General features: G+C 47.5%; 2 protein-coding genes across 3 annotated transcripts in view; both read right to left on the bottom strand.

Moving 5' to 3' along the window:
- Window positions 1–2634, bottom strand: part of CAMTA2 (calmodulin binding transcription activator 2) — a 55002-nt gene extending 52368 nt beyond the window's left edge. For both annotated transcript variants that reach the window (XM_061590823.1, XM_061590824.1), the window contains exons 1-2: window positions 2379–2634; window positions 1215–1327 (exon numbers count right to left, since the gene is read on the bottom strand). In XM_061590823.1, the coding sequence (XP_061446807.1) occupies window positions 1215–1242 (28 nt within the window). In that variant the 5' untranslated portion in view covers window positions 1243–1327; window positions 2379–2634. The remainder of the gene's footprint in view (window positions 1–1214; window positions 1328–2378) is intronic.
- A 3525-nt stretch (window positions 2635–6159) lies between these two features.
- The window catches only part of INCA1 (inhibitor of CDK, cyclin A1 interacting protein 1), a 33394-nt gene continuing 22953 nt past the window's right edge, over window positions 6160–16600 (bottom strand). The window contains exons 4-6 of the mRNA XM_061590255.1: window positions 10255–10466; window positions 7571–7754; window positions 6160–6324 (exon numbers count right to left, since the gene is read on the bottom strand). Of these exons, the coding sequence (XP_061446239.1) occupies window positions 6160–6324; window positions 7571–7754; window positions 10255–10466 (561 nt within the window). The remainder of the gene's footprint in view (window positions 6325–7570; window positions 7755–10254; window positions 10467–16600) is intronic.

Genomic DNA, 16600 nt, shown 5'->3' with positions numbered 1-16600 from the left:
ATAGAGGCATTGGAGTCAGAGTCGGAGTCAAAGGTTTGACGTACCGACTCTACAGCCTTGGAGAGGAGGTGGAGGCAGAGGAGGAACCCAGGGAGTGAACCTTAGTGGGGTGACATCCTGGAGTTTTGGGGACGTTCATTGATCAAAATGCGCGGTGGAACGAGGTGCTAAGAGTCCCGAGGTGGCAGAATCTGTTGCGCTGCTTCTGAATGTTCCCCTCCATCCCCAAAACTCTCTGCCAAAAAGAAGCCAGTAGAAAACAAAAAGAGCTGGGCTAGGCCTTTTCTCCCTGATATGTTAAGGTCATTCTTCTGCAACCTGGTGCCCTCCAGGGCTGATGGGAGCTGTAGTCCAAAATATCTGGAGGGCACCAAGTTGCAGAAGGCTGTGTTGGAGTTCTGTTTTGTTTGCAGTGGAAGGATTGAAGAGAGATTCTCCATCCCTATGCTGCTCTCTTGCCTCCCTTCTTCAGAATCTATAGGACCAGCCAAGGTGGAGGCCTCTGGCAAGGAATGAAGATTCTTGGGTCCTCTGTTAGTTTTGCTTGCTTTTAAAACCTACAAGTATAATTCTTGACCACGATAGCACTCCAAGCAAATGCCAGTAACAAATTCAAAAGCCGCGCACACACAAAAACCAGACCCTAACCAAAACACTCAACAGCAGCAGCCCATTTAAAATCAAATAAAAAACACTTGGCTGCTCCATCGCTCTGCTGAATTGAAAACACCCTCCTCACCACAATCTAGAAGCACCTTCCTAAATAAAGAAGCCTGTGGTTGGTGACAAAATGACATCAAAGTGAGTGGCAAAGCCAATATTCCATGAGAGAATAGTCAAAAGCATGGGCGCCATCACTGAAAAGGCCCTGCCCTCTCCTCCCTTACATATTGTACTTGCATGGACAAGAGGAGAGCCTCCCCCCTCTGACAGACAGGAACAAACAGGGGCATATGAATGAAGTGCAAAGTTCAGATCTGGGGGGAGGGGGTGCTCCGTGCGCAAGACAGGAATGGACAGGAATCCAGCACTTTAAAGCACAGAGAAGCCAGTGGGGGAGGGGCAGGCAGGACTCCTGGGTCTGTTGGAATGGGAGGAAGGCATTTCCTGTCTATGATGCAGTGCCACTCCTCCCCCGCCCCATATTCTGTGCCCCCATCACAGCAAGAAGAGATAAGAAACCTGTCCGTGAAAACTCTCCCCCCACAACTCACCAGAGACCTCCGTGGCTTCCTTGTTCATCTTTAGAGCTTTGAGTGGTGGTAGCGTTAGAGTTCTCGGCCTGGGGGGCTCCGATCAGGACAGGTGAGGAGGATTGGGATCAGACCTGGAGAGGCAGCCGGCACGTGGGGGGTTTAAGAAACTGGGGGGGAGGCTGTTACCTATACTCAAACCCCTCGATACCCCATCCATTCACCCCCAAACTCCCCATGTGCCCCATGCCTGACCTATAGGCCTTCCACTCCCCTCCCCACTCCACTACCTCACCTCCATTGGCCAACAAGCCTCATATCCGGTGGGGGGTGTTAATTCTCTCTCCCTCACTCACTCATTGCTGCCCTCTCTAAAGAGACCCCCCCCTCAGGGGCCACCAAGCAGCGAGACCCCCCTTTTCTTTGCTGCCCCTCACATCTTCCAGCTCTGGTGGTCTGTGTCAACTGAAGGGGGGCTCCCTTCAACCCCTCACACATATCCCCCCCTCCAGGTGCCCTGCCTGCCCCGCACCCTACAAGAGGGGCCTGTCTCTTCTTCGGCCAGCCCTGGTCCTAGCAGCATCCCCCAGGCAGGCGGGCAGGGGGGCGCAATCATACAACCCCCCAGCCTTTGTGCCCCATCCTCCTCGGCAAAACAGGGGCCATTTCTGGCTCTGTTGCCCCCCCCCCGCAACAGAGGCATACCTACCACACGCAGGGGTCTATCATCACCCCCTATGGCCAACCTCAGCCCCTTCAACGCCCAGCATCAGCTCCTCCCAGCGTCCCAGATCGACCCCAGCCCCACACGCGGCTCACCACCCCCGCGAGTCCCTCGCTGAGCCCACAAGCACCAGATCTCATTTACCCCACACACACACCTGCCCGTTGCCGCCCCCCCTCGTCCCCATCGCCCATCCCAGCGGTCCTTCCGCCACACCTGCCGCGGCGCCCACCCACGCGCCCCATCCCCATCCCTCCCACGACCCGCAGCCTGTAGCCGCGCGCCCGGCCGCAGCCGCTGTGGCTGCCCTGCTCCCGCCAGGGCCCCCCTCACTCCGCCGGGGCCCCGGTCGCCTCCTCCCCGCCAGGCCCCGCTGCCCTCCGGCCGCCGTGCGCGAGGCTGGCCCGGAGCGCGACGCCACCAGGGCGCCCCGCGCGCTCCCCGGCGCCTCCCGGGCGCACCTGCCGGCGGGGATCCCGCTGATCCTGGTCCAGCGCCGCTGCCGCTGCCGGCCGCCATTCTCTAAGCCCCCAGCACCAGCTGCGGCTCGGCCCCTTCCCTTCCTTCCCTAGAGCTGCGCTCCGCCCCGATAGCTGACAGCTCGCCGTGGCCCGGCCCGGCAGCGTCTGAGCTCAGCGCGCAAGAGGAGGAGGAGGAGGCTGCCGCCGCAGGGACAGAGCAGGGCAGGCAGGACCGGCCGGGAGCTGGGCGCCTTGCTCGCGGCACGGGGCTCTGGAAACGGAAGTCTGGGCGGAACCTCCCCCCCCTCCAAAGGCCCGGGACTTAGCTCTTCCCATTCTTCCGAAATTGGGGCTGTTCCTTCTGTTGCGGCGCGTGGCCAGGTTGCAAAGTTCAGGGCTGGGAATCTGCCGGAGAAATTTCCCACGCACCCAGCCCCCCCCTTCTCCCTCCTCGCCGTCCTCCCCACTTTCCGTCCCTGGGTCGCTAAACAAGTATCAGCACAAGCCCCAAACTCCAGTCCAGGCGCGACCTTATTCCCTAAGCATTTTTGGACCCCGACCCAGCTAGGAGCCGGCCCCATTGATTCCACCCGCCAGAGAGGCGTCCTCCTCGCCCCCATAAGAACCAAGACAGCTGCAAACACCCCAACGCAGCTTTCCCGGAAACATTGGCGGGGCCCGGAAGAAGAGGCATAAATACATTTTTCACACCCACAATGCTGTTGTTGCAGTACTAGCTGGAAAGCTCTGCCAAAACCCCAACACACATGGCTTAGGTGCCAAGGTGAGTTAAGGCTGCAACCTGCCTGTTAAAGCATCGTCAGGCCAGGGGGACAAAAGTGATGATCTGCACATGGCTGCCAAAGCAGGCCTTCTTGGTGGCGTGGCTGGAGCTATGCCCAGTGTGCGGTTTTGTGTCTCAGCAAGAGATGAGGAGAGACAGACAGGCACTGCCAAGAGTGCTCCCCACCTCCACTCCATTCATACCAGGATCCCATCCTTGGCACAGGTTTTGGGGGTTCCCACCAATGGGACATAAAGATTCTGGGCCAGTAATAAGAGGCAGGAGCATTTGCCTACCTGCTAGCCATTTTCAGGAGTGTGTGGTGTGGAGTTCCCCACTTCTCCCTCCAGAAGTATCAAAAACACTTTAGGGAGGCGCTGGCACGAAGGGGTTCCAGGCATTGCAAAGCAGGAGGCAACCAGCCTCACAAGGTGGATTTGCAGCGCTCCACATGGCTCATGTAGGAGCCATCAGGGCTTCTCACTGGGCTCCTTTCAGCCCTTGCTGAGCTGCTCCTCAGGCACAGACCTTCCCAGTTTGATCGCTTCCCTCTGCTGCTCACATATCTCTGCCCTGCAGCAGCTGCATTAGCACCCTCTCCTCCTCCGCCTGCCCAGCTGGAAGAGCCAGCCCTTCCTAGCCCAGGTGGAATTGTTGGGAAACCTTTGACAATTGGCATACCACTTTGCACAGTGGTGGGGAAAAATGGGGGGGGGAGAGGAAACCCTTTTCTCTCCCTGTGGGCGCTTCCAGACTTGCCACTGTTTTGGGGTAGGATTCAGTCACATACTGGCAAATTCAGGTTCCACAGCTTGGGAGCTCTTGCACGAGAAACCAACTTCCTCTCAGAAGACCGGACTTTCTGTAATAAGGAAAGTGATGGGAAAACGCACAGAAGTGTGGATAAAACTTGGCTTTGATGCAACATCATCTAGCCTCCCCATGAGCAGAGTCAATGCCCATTAAATAGCTGCCGCCATCTAATTTCCCTGCAAACTGCAACATGCTCAATATACAGGCTGCGTGGAACCAAAGTCTTCATTTCTCCTCCATTATGAAGACTCACTCTTGCTGACCTGAGATTTTTCTGACTCTCTCATGACACTAGGAATTGGAGTCACCTAATTAAGTAGCATGTCCTGGCTGGGGCTGATGGGAGTTGTAGTCCAAGAGACACGTGGAGGGCACTGGGTTGACAAAGGCGTGATTAGATGGTCTGATCTAGCAGGGCTCTTCTCAAGTTCTTACCAGACAAAAGCATGCAAAAGCTTTTTGCCTGTTCTTCCAATCATAGTAAACCAATAGAGAAAAGCCGTTCACAACAAGAACAGTCTGGTCTTACAAAACATTTAATAAAAAGTTTGAACAACTGAAACTCTTAATACTTTTTCTTTCACATTAACATTACTTCAAACATTCTTACATTAATGCAACGGAAGGGATGCAACTGAATCAAGTTTTGGTCTTGTTTTTTTTAACAGCTTAGCTCTGTTTAACTACCCATGTATTCAATGTTTTCAATTAACCATTTTAAAAGTTTGGTAATCCAGACCTACTGGCTGCCATAAAATAGCAGAGGTTTGGGAGGCCGAAATTTTTTTGAGCAAGATATTGTTGCCAGGCCTGTGGATCATAGTTCCCTGGTGAGATTGTATCCTGTGAAAGTACCTGTGAATAGACTCCCACATGGAACAGTTAAAGTTTTAAACATTATATAAAGAGAGTTCCCTGCATTTCAAAAACATTCCAGCCATACATTTAAAAGGCCTTTAGAGCAATATCTTGAAAGCCCTGTGGTGACTGTTTTATAGGTTTTTTTCCCAAGTAAAAAACATTTTCAGTATATACAATTCCCTCCCAAACCACTGCAAATACAAAGTGCCCCCACACTGGGGCTTGGTGGGATAGTTAGGACTCAACATTCCCTTTTATTGTTATTGTCTGGACATGAAGCCATTTAAGTCCTTTATGATGAGCCTCTCAGAATTAATTTGCCCCTACATAGGGAATAATCTACCATCAGGCAGAACAAGTAAAAATTCAAGGAAATGTTTAGTAACTTTGCTCTGAATCATCAAAAGGGAAAACTGGGGCCTCCACTACCACCACCACCCGTTTCATCTCCAGTGAGAATTTGCAACAAAGATCTGGTTAGTCTCAGAACCATTTTATAATTCACCCGAGCAGGAAGTGGAGTGAGAGAAGAAAGGTGCCAGAGGGGCACTTTTGACATTGCCTCTGGAAGATGCAGCAAGCCACTGCTCTTATTCCCACAATTACCTCTCACAGACTGGTCTTGTTGAAGAAAATAATAACCAAGAAGCCTGGATCTTTTTTTGTCATCCATAAGAAAAGGAGAGACACATGCTAAGTTATCTTCTTTAATGGGTACCAGAGACTGGGGGCAAATGGGTTCCTGCTGAAAGGCCAAGCAAATTGAGGCCTTTTAGGGAATGATTGTGGGAAGGAAAGACCCCTCAGACCAGCCCAAGCTAGATATATGTTATTTGCCCTTAATGTGGTCCAGGGTCCCAGAATTGTAATGTATTTTATTACACAGTACACACCTACGTTATATGGGGAGGGAGGGGGGAAGATGCCAAACTAGATACAAGCAGGCCTCCTCTCCACTTCTGCTGCTGCTGCATTGCTATGGAAACACTCCCAAAGTCTCCCATGGATTTTTTTTATTTTCCTTTTTTTGCAGCCTACAGTAGAAGGTTTACCAACAGCATCAAGAGGGAGAAAGATGCTTGTGTGTATGTGTGCCAAGTAAATGAAAAGGCCACAGAATAATTGCAAAAATAAACAGCCAAAGAACAGGAGGACCAGCAATGGATAGGGCTGGTCTCTATTAGTTAATTTTTCCAATTTCTGCACTCATGGATCAACAACAGCAGCTTGCCATCTCCCCCTCACCCATGCAGACTATTAGCACTTTGAGAAAGGTTTTCCTTCACAAGAAGCTGGCTCTGGCTACGTGATACCTCATCAAGGTCATTCCTCCGACTGTAGCTTGAATCCCCAATAGTCTTCCTCAGACCGACAGCCTGCTGCCCTTTGACATCTGTCCCGTGTAGCCATCGTGTAGGAGATCATGGGGCTTTCTGAAGGGATCATCAGCTGTTCTCTCATGGTGGGGTTCCATTCTGGATAGAGGAGCTAGAATGGAAGTTAGAAGTTACCTGGGTGAATTTTCCCCCTGCCCTGCCTCATAATACTACAACTCAGGGTTGTCCAGTGAAGTGGATTGGCTTTAGGATGAGAACAGACAAAATCAAAGAATTTGTTGACACAGAATGCATAGTTGATGTACAGAATTTGAGGGCCAAAGTGCACTGATGGACAAAACCATGCAGCGTAGCAGTTTGTCACAATAGCTACATGCAAACACAAGTTGATGTGTTGAAGAGCAGGAGAGGAGCTGTGGCCTGCATGTCCCACTTGTGGACTTCTTGGGGGCATCCGCTCAGCCACTGGACTAGATGTACCTTTGGTCTGATCCAGAATACGTTATTCTAGAATGTCAGAAAGTAATTGCAAACCAACATCTTCCCCTCCACAAGAACAGCATGTATGGTTTCCACACCAGAACCCACCAGGCAGCCTCGTCTCTTGCTACTACTTTGCAGGGGAAACTCAAATAACTTGCTTTTCCCAACAAGTGTTGACTTCTTGCAGTGATGAGAATGCAGTGGAACTTGGCTGAAAGGGGGAATCAGTGAACATTGAACTCTGCAGCCATCGCTAGTTGGAAGAAGTTAAACTGACTCCCACCACCTGGCAGTGAAGAGTTGTAGGGGGAAATGGCTATCTGGATCCACCCATGGATTCTGCAGCACCTAGCCATCTCTCTCAACCACCATTTAGCTTTGGATATATTTATACTCACATGCCGTTGATGAAACATAGCACCTAAAACATGGCAGAACAAATGATGCCTTCCACTCCAGAGGAAGAAATCTTTCTCTTCTGCCATTAAAGGAAGGAGTGGAATTTCTTTGCTTTTTAACTTTCCTCTAGTATTGCTCAGGCTCTGACTCAGGGAGGGGGAACCTCAAGACCCAGGGGGTGAATGCGGCCCTCCAGGTCTCTCTGGCTGGCCCCTGGGACTTTCCCAACGCTATGCCCCTCCCTGGCCACTGGCTGTGCTCTGTGCTCTGTGCTCTGCTTGGGTGCTTTTGTCTGGCAGGATTGTGTGTCCCTGAACTGTGATAATACATTTTGCTTGTCTGGATGGAGAAATCGAGTTGATTCTGTCCTGCCACAGAGTCCCATCTCCCTCATCCTGTTCCTAATTGCAAACGGCATTGACAGGCAGGCAGCCTTCACACCATGTTGGCTGCACCACAACAGCATGTTTTTGATGGGCATCCTTGATTTTCGTTGCTACATAAATCTAGCTCACCTGTGCATTGTTGGGTTTGTTGAAGGCTGGGTGATTTTCATAGAACTGGGCAGCTGGCTTCAGCATGCTGAAAGGGCTCAGTTGGTCTTTGTGATATGTTGCCTTTGTGAGTGAATCAGCAGTGCCTTCTGCTCCTTCGTGGAGTGGCTGGGGCACACACAAGCCCCATGTAGCCTTTTTCAGCCTTTAAATGGAAAACAGGTATAGCAGTTGCAAAGAGTGGGATTCTGACATCTAAGGCTTTTTCAGAGTGTATATTTATTTTCATGTGCAATCATTCCTTGGTTATTATTATTCAGCGGTTGCATGGGATCCAGACAAGTTTCCTCAAGGGAGTGCTTCTGTTGCAAGAAAACATATTCCCAGCATTTAGAGTGAAATATTTTGTTCCTGGGAAAATGCAATTTTCGTCCCAGCTTAGCACATCCATTGCAATCAGGAATACTGTGTGTGCGCAAGTGCCGCAGGAACTTTTATTTATATAAAATATTTATATACCACACTTCAGTGGAACTTCCACAGTGGTTTACAAATGCAAGATGAAATACATTCATCAAGTATAATAAATAACTGTAGTGATACTTACTGGTCAGAGCCCAGACATAGCTAGGGACAAGCAGCACAATTCCTCTGTCTATATCCACACTGTTCTGAATATTTATGTAAAGTTCTTCGTTTTAAAACTTTAGAAGCGTAGTACTTCCTTACACAAGTGCACCTATATACAGCAGGTCCCAGGCTATGGTCTGAAGGCACATGTGGCCAGCTCCCTGCTGACGCTAAGTAGGGTCAGGTCTGGTCAGTGCCTGGATGGGAGACCGCCTGGGAACCACATGTAAGCCGCCTTGGGTTTCTAGCATGAAAAAAAGGCGGGGTATAAATGTAATATATATATATATATAATTAAACAAAAAGCTGGCAAATATCAGCAAGGCCCACCACCCCCCAGCAGCAATCCATGCAGCCGGTCTTGCATTCAGTTTCTAAGGATGTAAGGATCTCAGGCAGAAGGGCTAAGGAAGATGCTGCCTGAGATGGAGGAGAGCTGCCTGCTGCTAGTCAGAGCACGCAACAGTGGTCAAGGCAGACCAACAGCCCAAAGGTATAAAGCAGCTTCGTACGTCCATATGGCCAATGTTTAGTAAACATTGTCCTTGCTAAAATAATTTCACTTTTTGAACCCTTGTGTTCCCCCTTGCCTAGTTCTGTGATCTTAGATACAAGAATATCTGTATACAAGAGAGCTGAAGTGCTGCTTGCTGTGAGATGTTGTCTAACATCACAGGATGCAGGAATCACTCTTACAAGAGGCTGTGATGGCTACAGTGCCAACGTGGGCTTTAAAAGATTAGACAAATTCACCGTGGGCATTATCTTTGGCTACTAGCCCTGATGGCTATGCTCTGCCTCCACTGTTGGAGACAGTATGCTTCTGAATAACAGTTGCTGGAAACTGTAGGAAGGGAGAACGCTCTTGCACTCAGGTCCTCCTTGCAAGGATCCTTTGGGGCATCTGGTTGGCCGCTGTGAGAACAGGATGCTGGACTAGATGGGCCATTGGCCGGATCCAGCAGGCTCTTCTGATGTTCTTAAAAGAGCAGGAAGAGATTTGGCCTTGATAGCAGCTTCAGTTGGGAGTTCAGCCCTGGCTACCACCAAACAGGTCTTGTGATCATTGCCTAGTTCTGATGATCACTTTGTGTTTATTACGGTAAGGTATGTGTCACAAGTAGCCTACAGTGCATGCCCCAATCACTCACAGCAGACAGACATTTTGTAAGCAAAGCCCGCCATGTACTCTAAAGCAGTCTTCCCCAACCTCCATAAGCTTTGGACTACAACTCCCATCAGCCCCAGCTGTGGTCTTTGCCAAGGTTGATTGTGTGGTGGCCCCATGGGTGTGTTCTCCATTTTTCTGCAGTCCAGACGTAAAGCAAGGACACAACAGAGAAGGTGCTTCCATACTGCTGTTATTTTTGTGTAGGATCCAATCACATTCCTGGAAGTGCCTTCTCTGTTGTGTTCTTGCTTTAAGGTACTGGGCTAAGTTCAAGGTTCTGTTTTTAGGGTACAAAAAAGCCCTATATAGCTTGGAACCAGGATACCTGAGAGATCATCGCACTCTTTATATACCCAGTTGATCACCAATCTGTAGGTGAGAGCCTCCTGCAGAAGCCATCTTATCAGGAGGTCCGTGCTGCACAATATAGGAATCGGGCCTTTAGTGTTGTCGCATCTACTCCTTGGAATTCCCTCCCATTAAATATTAGGCAGGCACCACCTCTGTTGTCTTTTTGCAACCTACTGAAGACTTTCCTCTTCCAACAAGCCATTTAAGTAGAGATCTTTCCCAGACTGCATCTGCATTGGAATTGTTTTTGGATGTTCTAATTGTTCTGTTGTTCATATGTTTGCTGTCCAAGGCTCCTTTGGGAGGAAGGCAGCCTACACATTTAATAAATAAATAAATAAATAAATAGCCAATGTTGCCTAATCTCCCTACAAACAAATCAGAAAGAATGCTTAATAAACGTGTTGTCTCGAAGCGCCCTGAGACCCTAAAAGAACTATACAAATGCAAACATATTCCACTGAGTTGCTACATGATTCCCAGTCCTCCCTTACAAGTAATTGGTGGTAACCAAGTTAATTTCCCAGTAATTACAGGAGGTTTGTTTCCCTACTCATCAATGCTGCTTTGCTTTCTCCTCAGTTCCTCCAGATGATAACAAACTGACAAGCTTCTGACATTTTCAAGTCTTTTCAGCTTTCTACCCTTTTTCTTCCTCCGGCACAGCTCCTTAGGCGATGGAAGTTTCTGCACAGTTGAAACCATCTGCCAGGGGAAAGGATCTCTCTCAGCCTCAGCAGGCTGTTGTACTACGCAGCCAGATGTCTGAGGTAAAGAGGTAAAGAAAAAAAGAATTTGGCACTGATTCTTGAAGTGATACTACTTTTTGTGGTGGTGGTAGTGGAGATGATGATGAAAGTGAGAGCAGAGATAGCCAAAGCTGGATGTATGCCTTTAGTTGCTGATTAATACTTAAGAGGGGGGGAAGGATTTTTACAAAATGTTGTAGCATTTACAATTAATAATTGCTTTATCTAAAGTTGCATTGTTTAGTCAACTAGTGAAATTAATCAGTTTAAAATCATCCCCATCGGGTAAGAAGATGCCTGTAATTGTCCAACGGGTTTGTAAAAAAAAGAGTTAATTATTTTTATTGCAAGTACTTGTAAAAACTTCAGGTGGGTAGGTACACCATCTTAATAGATAAAATTATTTTCTGTGTGTGTGGTGAAGAGGCAAGGGCACTCCTAGTCAAAGAGATACCTGCTGTAAGTGACATATGGCATGAATTATCTAAAAATAAAGTTTGCTTTACTTCTGTTGGAATAAATAATTTTTCTCATATGCACATGTGTGCAATTTAAGTAATTTGATTAATGATCAGTCAACAAATACGCGGCTAATTAATCAACTAACATTTCTTTAATCAAGTGGCAGCCCAACTCTAAAGGCCTTCTACTCAAAATATATACTAAAGGACTTCTGCCAAAGGCATAGTTGAATATGTGAAACTGAGTCTCTCTCTTCATCCCCCTTGATTTCACTAATCTCACATTCATCCCATTTCTGAAGTTCTTCCTGTGCTCACAATATCTTAAAAGAGGCGTTCTCTCCTGCATCCTCCTAGAGCATATGTGATGCTTTGCCCCAGCCTCTAATTTACTTCAGCTTCCTTCACCCCTGCCCCTCATGAAAGACTCCTACTGAGTAAGCTTAGCAGTCACGGGATAAAAGCAAATCATCATAGAATAGCAGAGTTGGAAGGGGCCTATAAGGCCATCAAGTCCAACCCCCTGCTCAATGGAGGATTGTCTTATGCATCAGTAGCTGGTAAAAGAACAGAAAGCAGAAAAGTAAGAATAAATGGACAGTTATTTCAATGGAGGGATGTAAGAAGTGGGGTCCCCGAAGGACTGATATTGGGACCTGCGTTTTTAAACATCTTCATAAATGGTCCAGAGTTTGGAGTGAGCAGTGAGGTAGCCAAGTTTGTTGATGATACCAAATTGTTCAATGTGCTTAAAACAAAAGGGGACTGTGAGGAGCTCTAAATAATCCCTCCAAAGTGGGTGAATGGGCATTACAAGATAAATGGGATTAAATGTAAACAAATGTGAAGTGATGCACATTGGGCAAGCAAAATCTGAACTGGTGGTGACTGACTACAGTCTTCAGGTCATGGTGGATAGCCTGATTAAGATGCTGAGCCAGTGTGTGGCAGCTGTCAAAAGTTGTGAATTCTGTGTTAGGGATAATTAGCAAAGGAACTGAAGACTGCCAGTTATCATGCCATTATACAGTCTTTAATGTGATTGCACTTGGAATACTGTGTTCAGTAATGATAATCTCACCTAAGAAAGGATGTTGTACATATAGCTGGAAAAGGTAGCGAAAAGAGCAAATAAAATTATTAAGGGGTTGAACCAACTTCCCTAGAATGAAAGGTTACAACATTCAGGGATTTTTTAGTTTGGAAAAAGGGCAAGTAAAGAGGGAGACATGTATAAAATTATGCCTGGCATGGATAGAGTGTTTTTCTCCTTTTCTCTCACTAGAACCCCACATGGTCATCCAATGAAACTCAGTGTTGGGAGATTCAGGACAGAGGAAATGAAGGACTTATTCTTATAGCACATAGTTAAAGCTATGGAACATGCTGCCACAAGATATACTAATGGCTGTCAACTTGGACTGCTTAAGAGGGGATTACACAAATTAATGGAGCATACTCCATTAAGCAGTGATTACTAGAAGCCAACATAAATTTATCAAGAACAAATCCTGCCAGACTAATCTTATATCATTTTTTGATCGGGTGACCTCCCTTGTAGACTGTGGGAATGCTATGGACATAATATCTCGACTTCAGCAAAGCTTTTGACAAAGTGCCCCATGATATTCTGATTAGCAAGATAGCTAAATGAGGGCTAGATTGAACAACCATCAGGTGGATCCACAGGTGGCTACAGAATCATACTCAAAGAGTGCTTATCAGTGGTTCCTCCTCAAACTGGAAGGAGGGAATGAGAGGGGTACTGCAGGGCTTGGTCCTGGGTCCAGCGCTCTTCAACATTTTGAATAATGACTTGGATGAGGAGGTGCAGGGAACGTTTATCATATGTGCAGATGATACAAGATTGGGAGGGATAGCTAATATCTTGGAAGACAGAAACAAAATTAAAAGTAATATTGATAGGCTGGAGCACTGGGCTGAAAACAACAGAATGAAATTTAACAGGGATAAGTGCAAAGTTCTACATCTAGGAGAAAGAAACCAAATGCAGAATTATAAGATGGGGGATACTTGGCTCAGCAATACTACATGTGAGAAGGATCGTGGGATTGTTGTTGATCACAAGCTGAATATGAGCCAACAGTGTGATGTGGCTGCAAAAAAGGCAGATGGTATTTTAGACTGAATTAACAGAAGTATAGTTTCCAAATTGTGTGAAATGTTGGCTCCCCTCTATTTGGCACTGGTTAGGCCTCATCTTTACTGTGGCCAGTTCTGGACACTTTAAGAAGGATGCAGACAAACTTAAACGGGTTCAGAGGAGGGTAATGAGGATGTTCAGGGGACTAGGAACAAAGCCCTATGAGGAGAGACTGAAAGAACTGGGCATGTTTAGCCTGGAGAAGAGAAGACTGAGGGGAGATATGATAGCAAAGTGTGCACTTGAAAGGTACCAGAGCAGGAACAGGATCTCTTCTCGATCGTCCCAGAGTGCAGAACACACAGAATAATGGGCTCAAGTTACAGAAAGCCAGATTTCGGCTGAACATCAAGAAAAACCTCCTAACTGTTAGAGTGGTACGACAATGGACTCAATTACCTAGGGAGGTGGTGGGCTCTCCAATACTGGAGGCATTCAAGAGGCAGCTAGACAGCCACCTGTTGGATATGCTTTAATTTGGATTCCTGCATTGAGCAGGGGGTTGGACTCGATGGCCTTATAGGCCCCTTCCAACTCTACTATTCTGTGATTCTATGAATAAGACAAGCAAGACTACCAGTCATGATGGTTGTGTACTACCTCCAGCATCAGAGGAAGTATGCCTTGAAATACTAGTTGCTGGGCAACAGGAGTGGGAGAATGCCACTGCACTCTATGGGGGATTGCTGGAGTTCGCCCCCTTCTTTGCAGTTGCTTGCGTTCCACCACCACCCGCCCCCGCTGCCTCCTGTGCCTTTAAAGAGGCTTTGATCAGCCCCTCTTGATCAGCTCCTGCAGTTGTACACCAACTGGGCCTTTGGGAGACTCTTCTTTCTGGGACATCAGCAATGAACCATGCATACAGCCCAGCAACAGGAAGAGCGGGCTCTCACACACACCAGGAGGCACTGATGAGCCTTGCCAAAGGGAGGAAGGAGGAAATGAGCTTAAACAGCCCACAAGGAGAATGGGAAGGACTGCTGGATGGAGGTGAAACTGGCCTGGCAAAGCCAGTGCCCACAGAGAAACCTCCTGGTGAGGACTTTTCCTAGAGTCTCTTCCAGGAATCTGCAGGCCTCAGGCAACAGATGGGTGGCAGCATGTTGTTGTTCAGTCTTTGGGTATGCAAAGCCTGAGGCAACTCCCGCACAGTCAAACCCAGATGGGGCAACTGGAGGAAGCACCTTTGATCTCTCTGTGAGTAACCCTAGAGATCAGTGTTCCTCCACCCCTGGGAGCAGTAGCTGGACTGAGTGAAAAGGGTGTGGAGCCAACCTGAGCCCCACACGGGGGAGCCTGCTTAGCCTGCACCCCTATTTGAGATGCACTTTCCTGGACCCTGTAAGGTCATCCTAGGGTTCACTTTAACGGATAGCTTCAGGCCCTAGGACCAAAGCCGGAGGGGTGGTGTGGGAAAAGCCAACTGCATCCCCTCTAAAATTACCCATGCCCAGTGTCTGACTGACTTGGGCTTCTGCAAGCCTGCTCTTGGTCTTGACTCATTCTAGGATATTAGAGCTGGTGTGATGTAAACTGCTCCTAATAAAAAATCTATTGTAAAGAAGCTTGGTCTCCTGGTCCTCTTCCCCTTGCGTCCAGGCAAGCCATAAAGGGTGCATGGCATGGAAAAAGTGGATAGAGAAAAGTTTTTCTCCTTCTCTCATAACACTAGAACTCGAGGACATTCAATGAAGCTGAATGTCGAAAGATTCAGGACAGACAAAGGAAGTCCTTCTTCACGCAGTGAATGGTTAAGCTATGGAATTCGCTCCAACAAGAGTCAGTGATGGCTACCACCAACGTGGATGGTTTTGAAATAAGATTAGACAAATTAATGGAAGATAAGGCTACTGATGGCTACTAGCCACAATGGCTATCTTCCACCTCCACGGTCAGAGGCAGATTGCCTTGAAATACTAGCTGGTGGAAACTACAGGAGGTCAATAGTTGCTGTTGCACTCAGGTCCTGCTTGTGGGCTTCTCAGAAGAGGCATCTGGTTGGCCCCTGTGAAAACAGTATGCTAGATTAGATCATAGCATATGAACCTAAGAAGGGCTTGCTGGGTCAGGTCAATGGCCCATCTTGTCAGCATCCTGTTCTCACAGTGGCCAACCAGTTGCCCATAGGAAGCCCACAAGCAGAGTACAAAGAAAACTCTCCCCTCCTGGTGTTTCCAGCAACTAGTATTTGGAAGCAAAATGTCTCTTCCTATGGAGACAGAGCACAGCCATCATGGCTAGCAGCCGCTGATAGCCTTTTCCTCCATGATGATGATGATGGACTGCCTTCAAGTCGATCCCGACTTATGGCAACCCTACAAATAGGGTTTTCATGGTAAGCGGTATTCAGAGGGGGTTTACCATTGCCTCCCTCTGAGGCTGAGAGGCAGTGACTGGCCCAAGGTCACCCAGGGAGCTTCATGGCTAGGTGGGGATTCGAACCCTGGTCTCCCAGGTCATAGTCCAACACCTTAACCACCACACCCATGAATTTGTCTAATCTTCTTTTAAAGCCATCCAAGTTGGTGGCCATGACTGCCTCTTGAGGGAGCGAATTCCACAGTTTAACTATGTGCTGTCTGTGTGAAGAAGGACTTCCTTTTGTCTGTCCTGAATCTTCCAACATTCACCTTCATTGGATGTCCATGAGTTCTTGTGTTGTGAGAGAGGGCAATTTTCTCTATCCCTTTCCTCCATGCCATGCATAATTTTGCACACTTCTATCATGTCACCCCTTACTCGCCTTTTCTCTAAACTAAAAAGCCCCAAATGCTGCACCCTATCTTCATAGGGGAGTTGCTCCATCCCCTTGATCATCTTGGTCACCCTTTTCTGAACCCTTTCCAGCTCTACAGTATCCTTTTCTATGTGAGGCAACCAGAACCGTACACAGAACTGTTCAAGCGTGGCTGCACCAAATATTTATATAATGGCATTATGATAGTCTGCATCTGTGTTAGAATTGCTTTTAATATGTTTTCTTTAATAATATGTTTTAATCTTTTTTATATATCAAAAGATGTTTTTAAAGCTTTTTAAAAATGTTTTAATGTTATTTTGTTTTAATGTATTTTAAGGTCTTTTTATGATGTTTTAAAGTGTTTTTAGCGTTTCTGTTTGCCGCCCTGGGCTCCTGCTGGGAGGAAGGGCGGGATATATAAATCAAATAATAAATAAATAAATAAATAAAATATTTGCAGTTTTATTTTCGGTACCTTTCCTAATGATCCCCAGCATGAAATTTGCCTTTCACACAGCTGCCACACACGGGGTCGGCATCTTCATTGAGCTATCCATGAGCCCAAGATCTCGTTCCCAGTCAGTCACCACCAGTTCAGGCCCCATAAGTGTATATGGATGTTTGGTCTGCTCCAACAGAACTCTTATTATGTTCAGGGGCCTGTGCAACCAGGGTGTATATTGTGAGCACATAACACGTGTCATTTGTAGGGCACAGGTGCTGCCTGTATCTTTGTTGCCAGGGTCTTGTTCCCTGATATGAGACCCCAGTGCCCCTTGGGAGGC

Source organism: Rhineura floridana, chromosome 11 (genome assembly GCF_030035675.1).
Source record: "Rhineura floridana isolate rRhiFlo1 chromosome 11, rRhiFlo1.hap2, whole genome shotgun sequence".
In the NCBI taxonomy this organism is placed as follows: Eukaryota; Metazoa; Chordata; class Lepidosauria; order Squamata; family Rhineuridae; genus Rhineura; species Rhineura floridana.
This window is presented reverse-complemented; position numbering and strand designations above follow the sequence as displayed.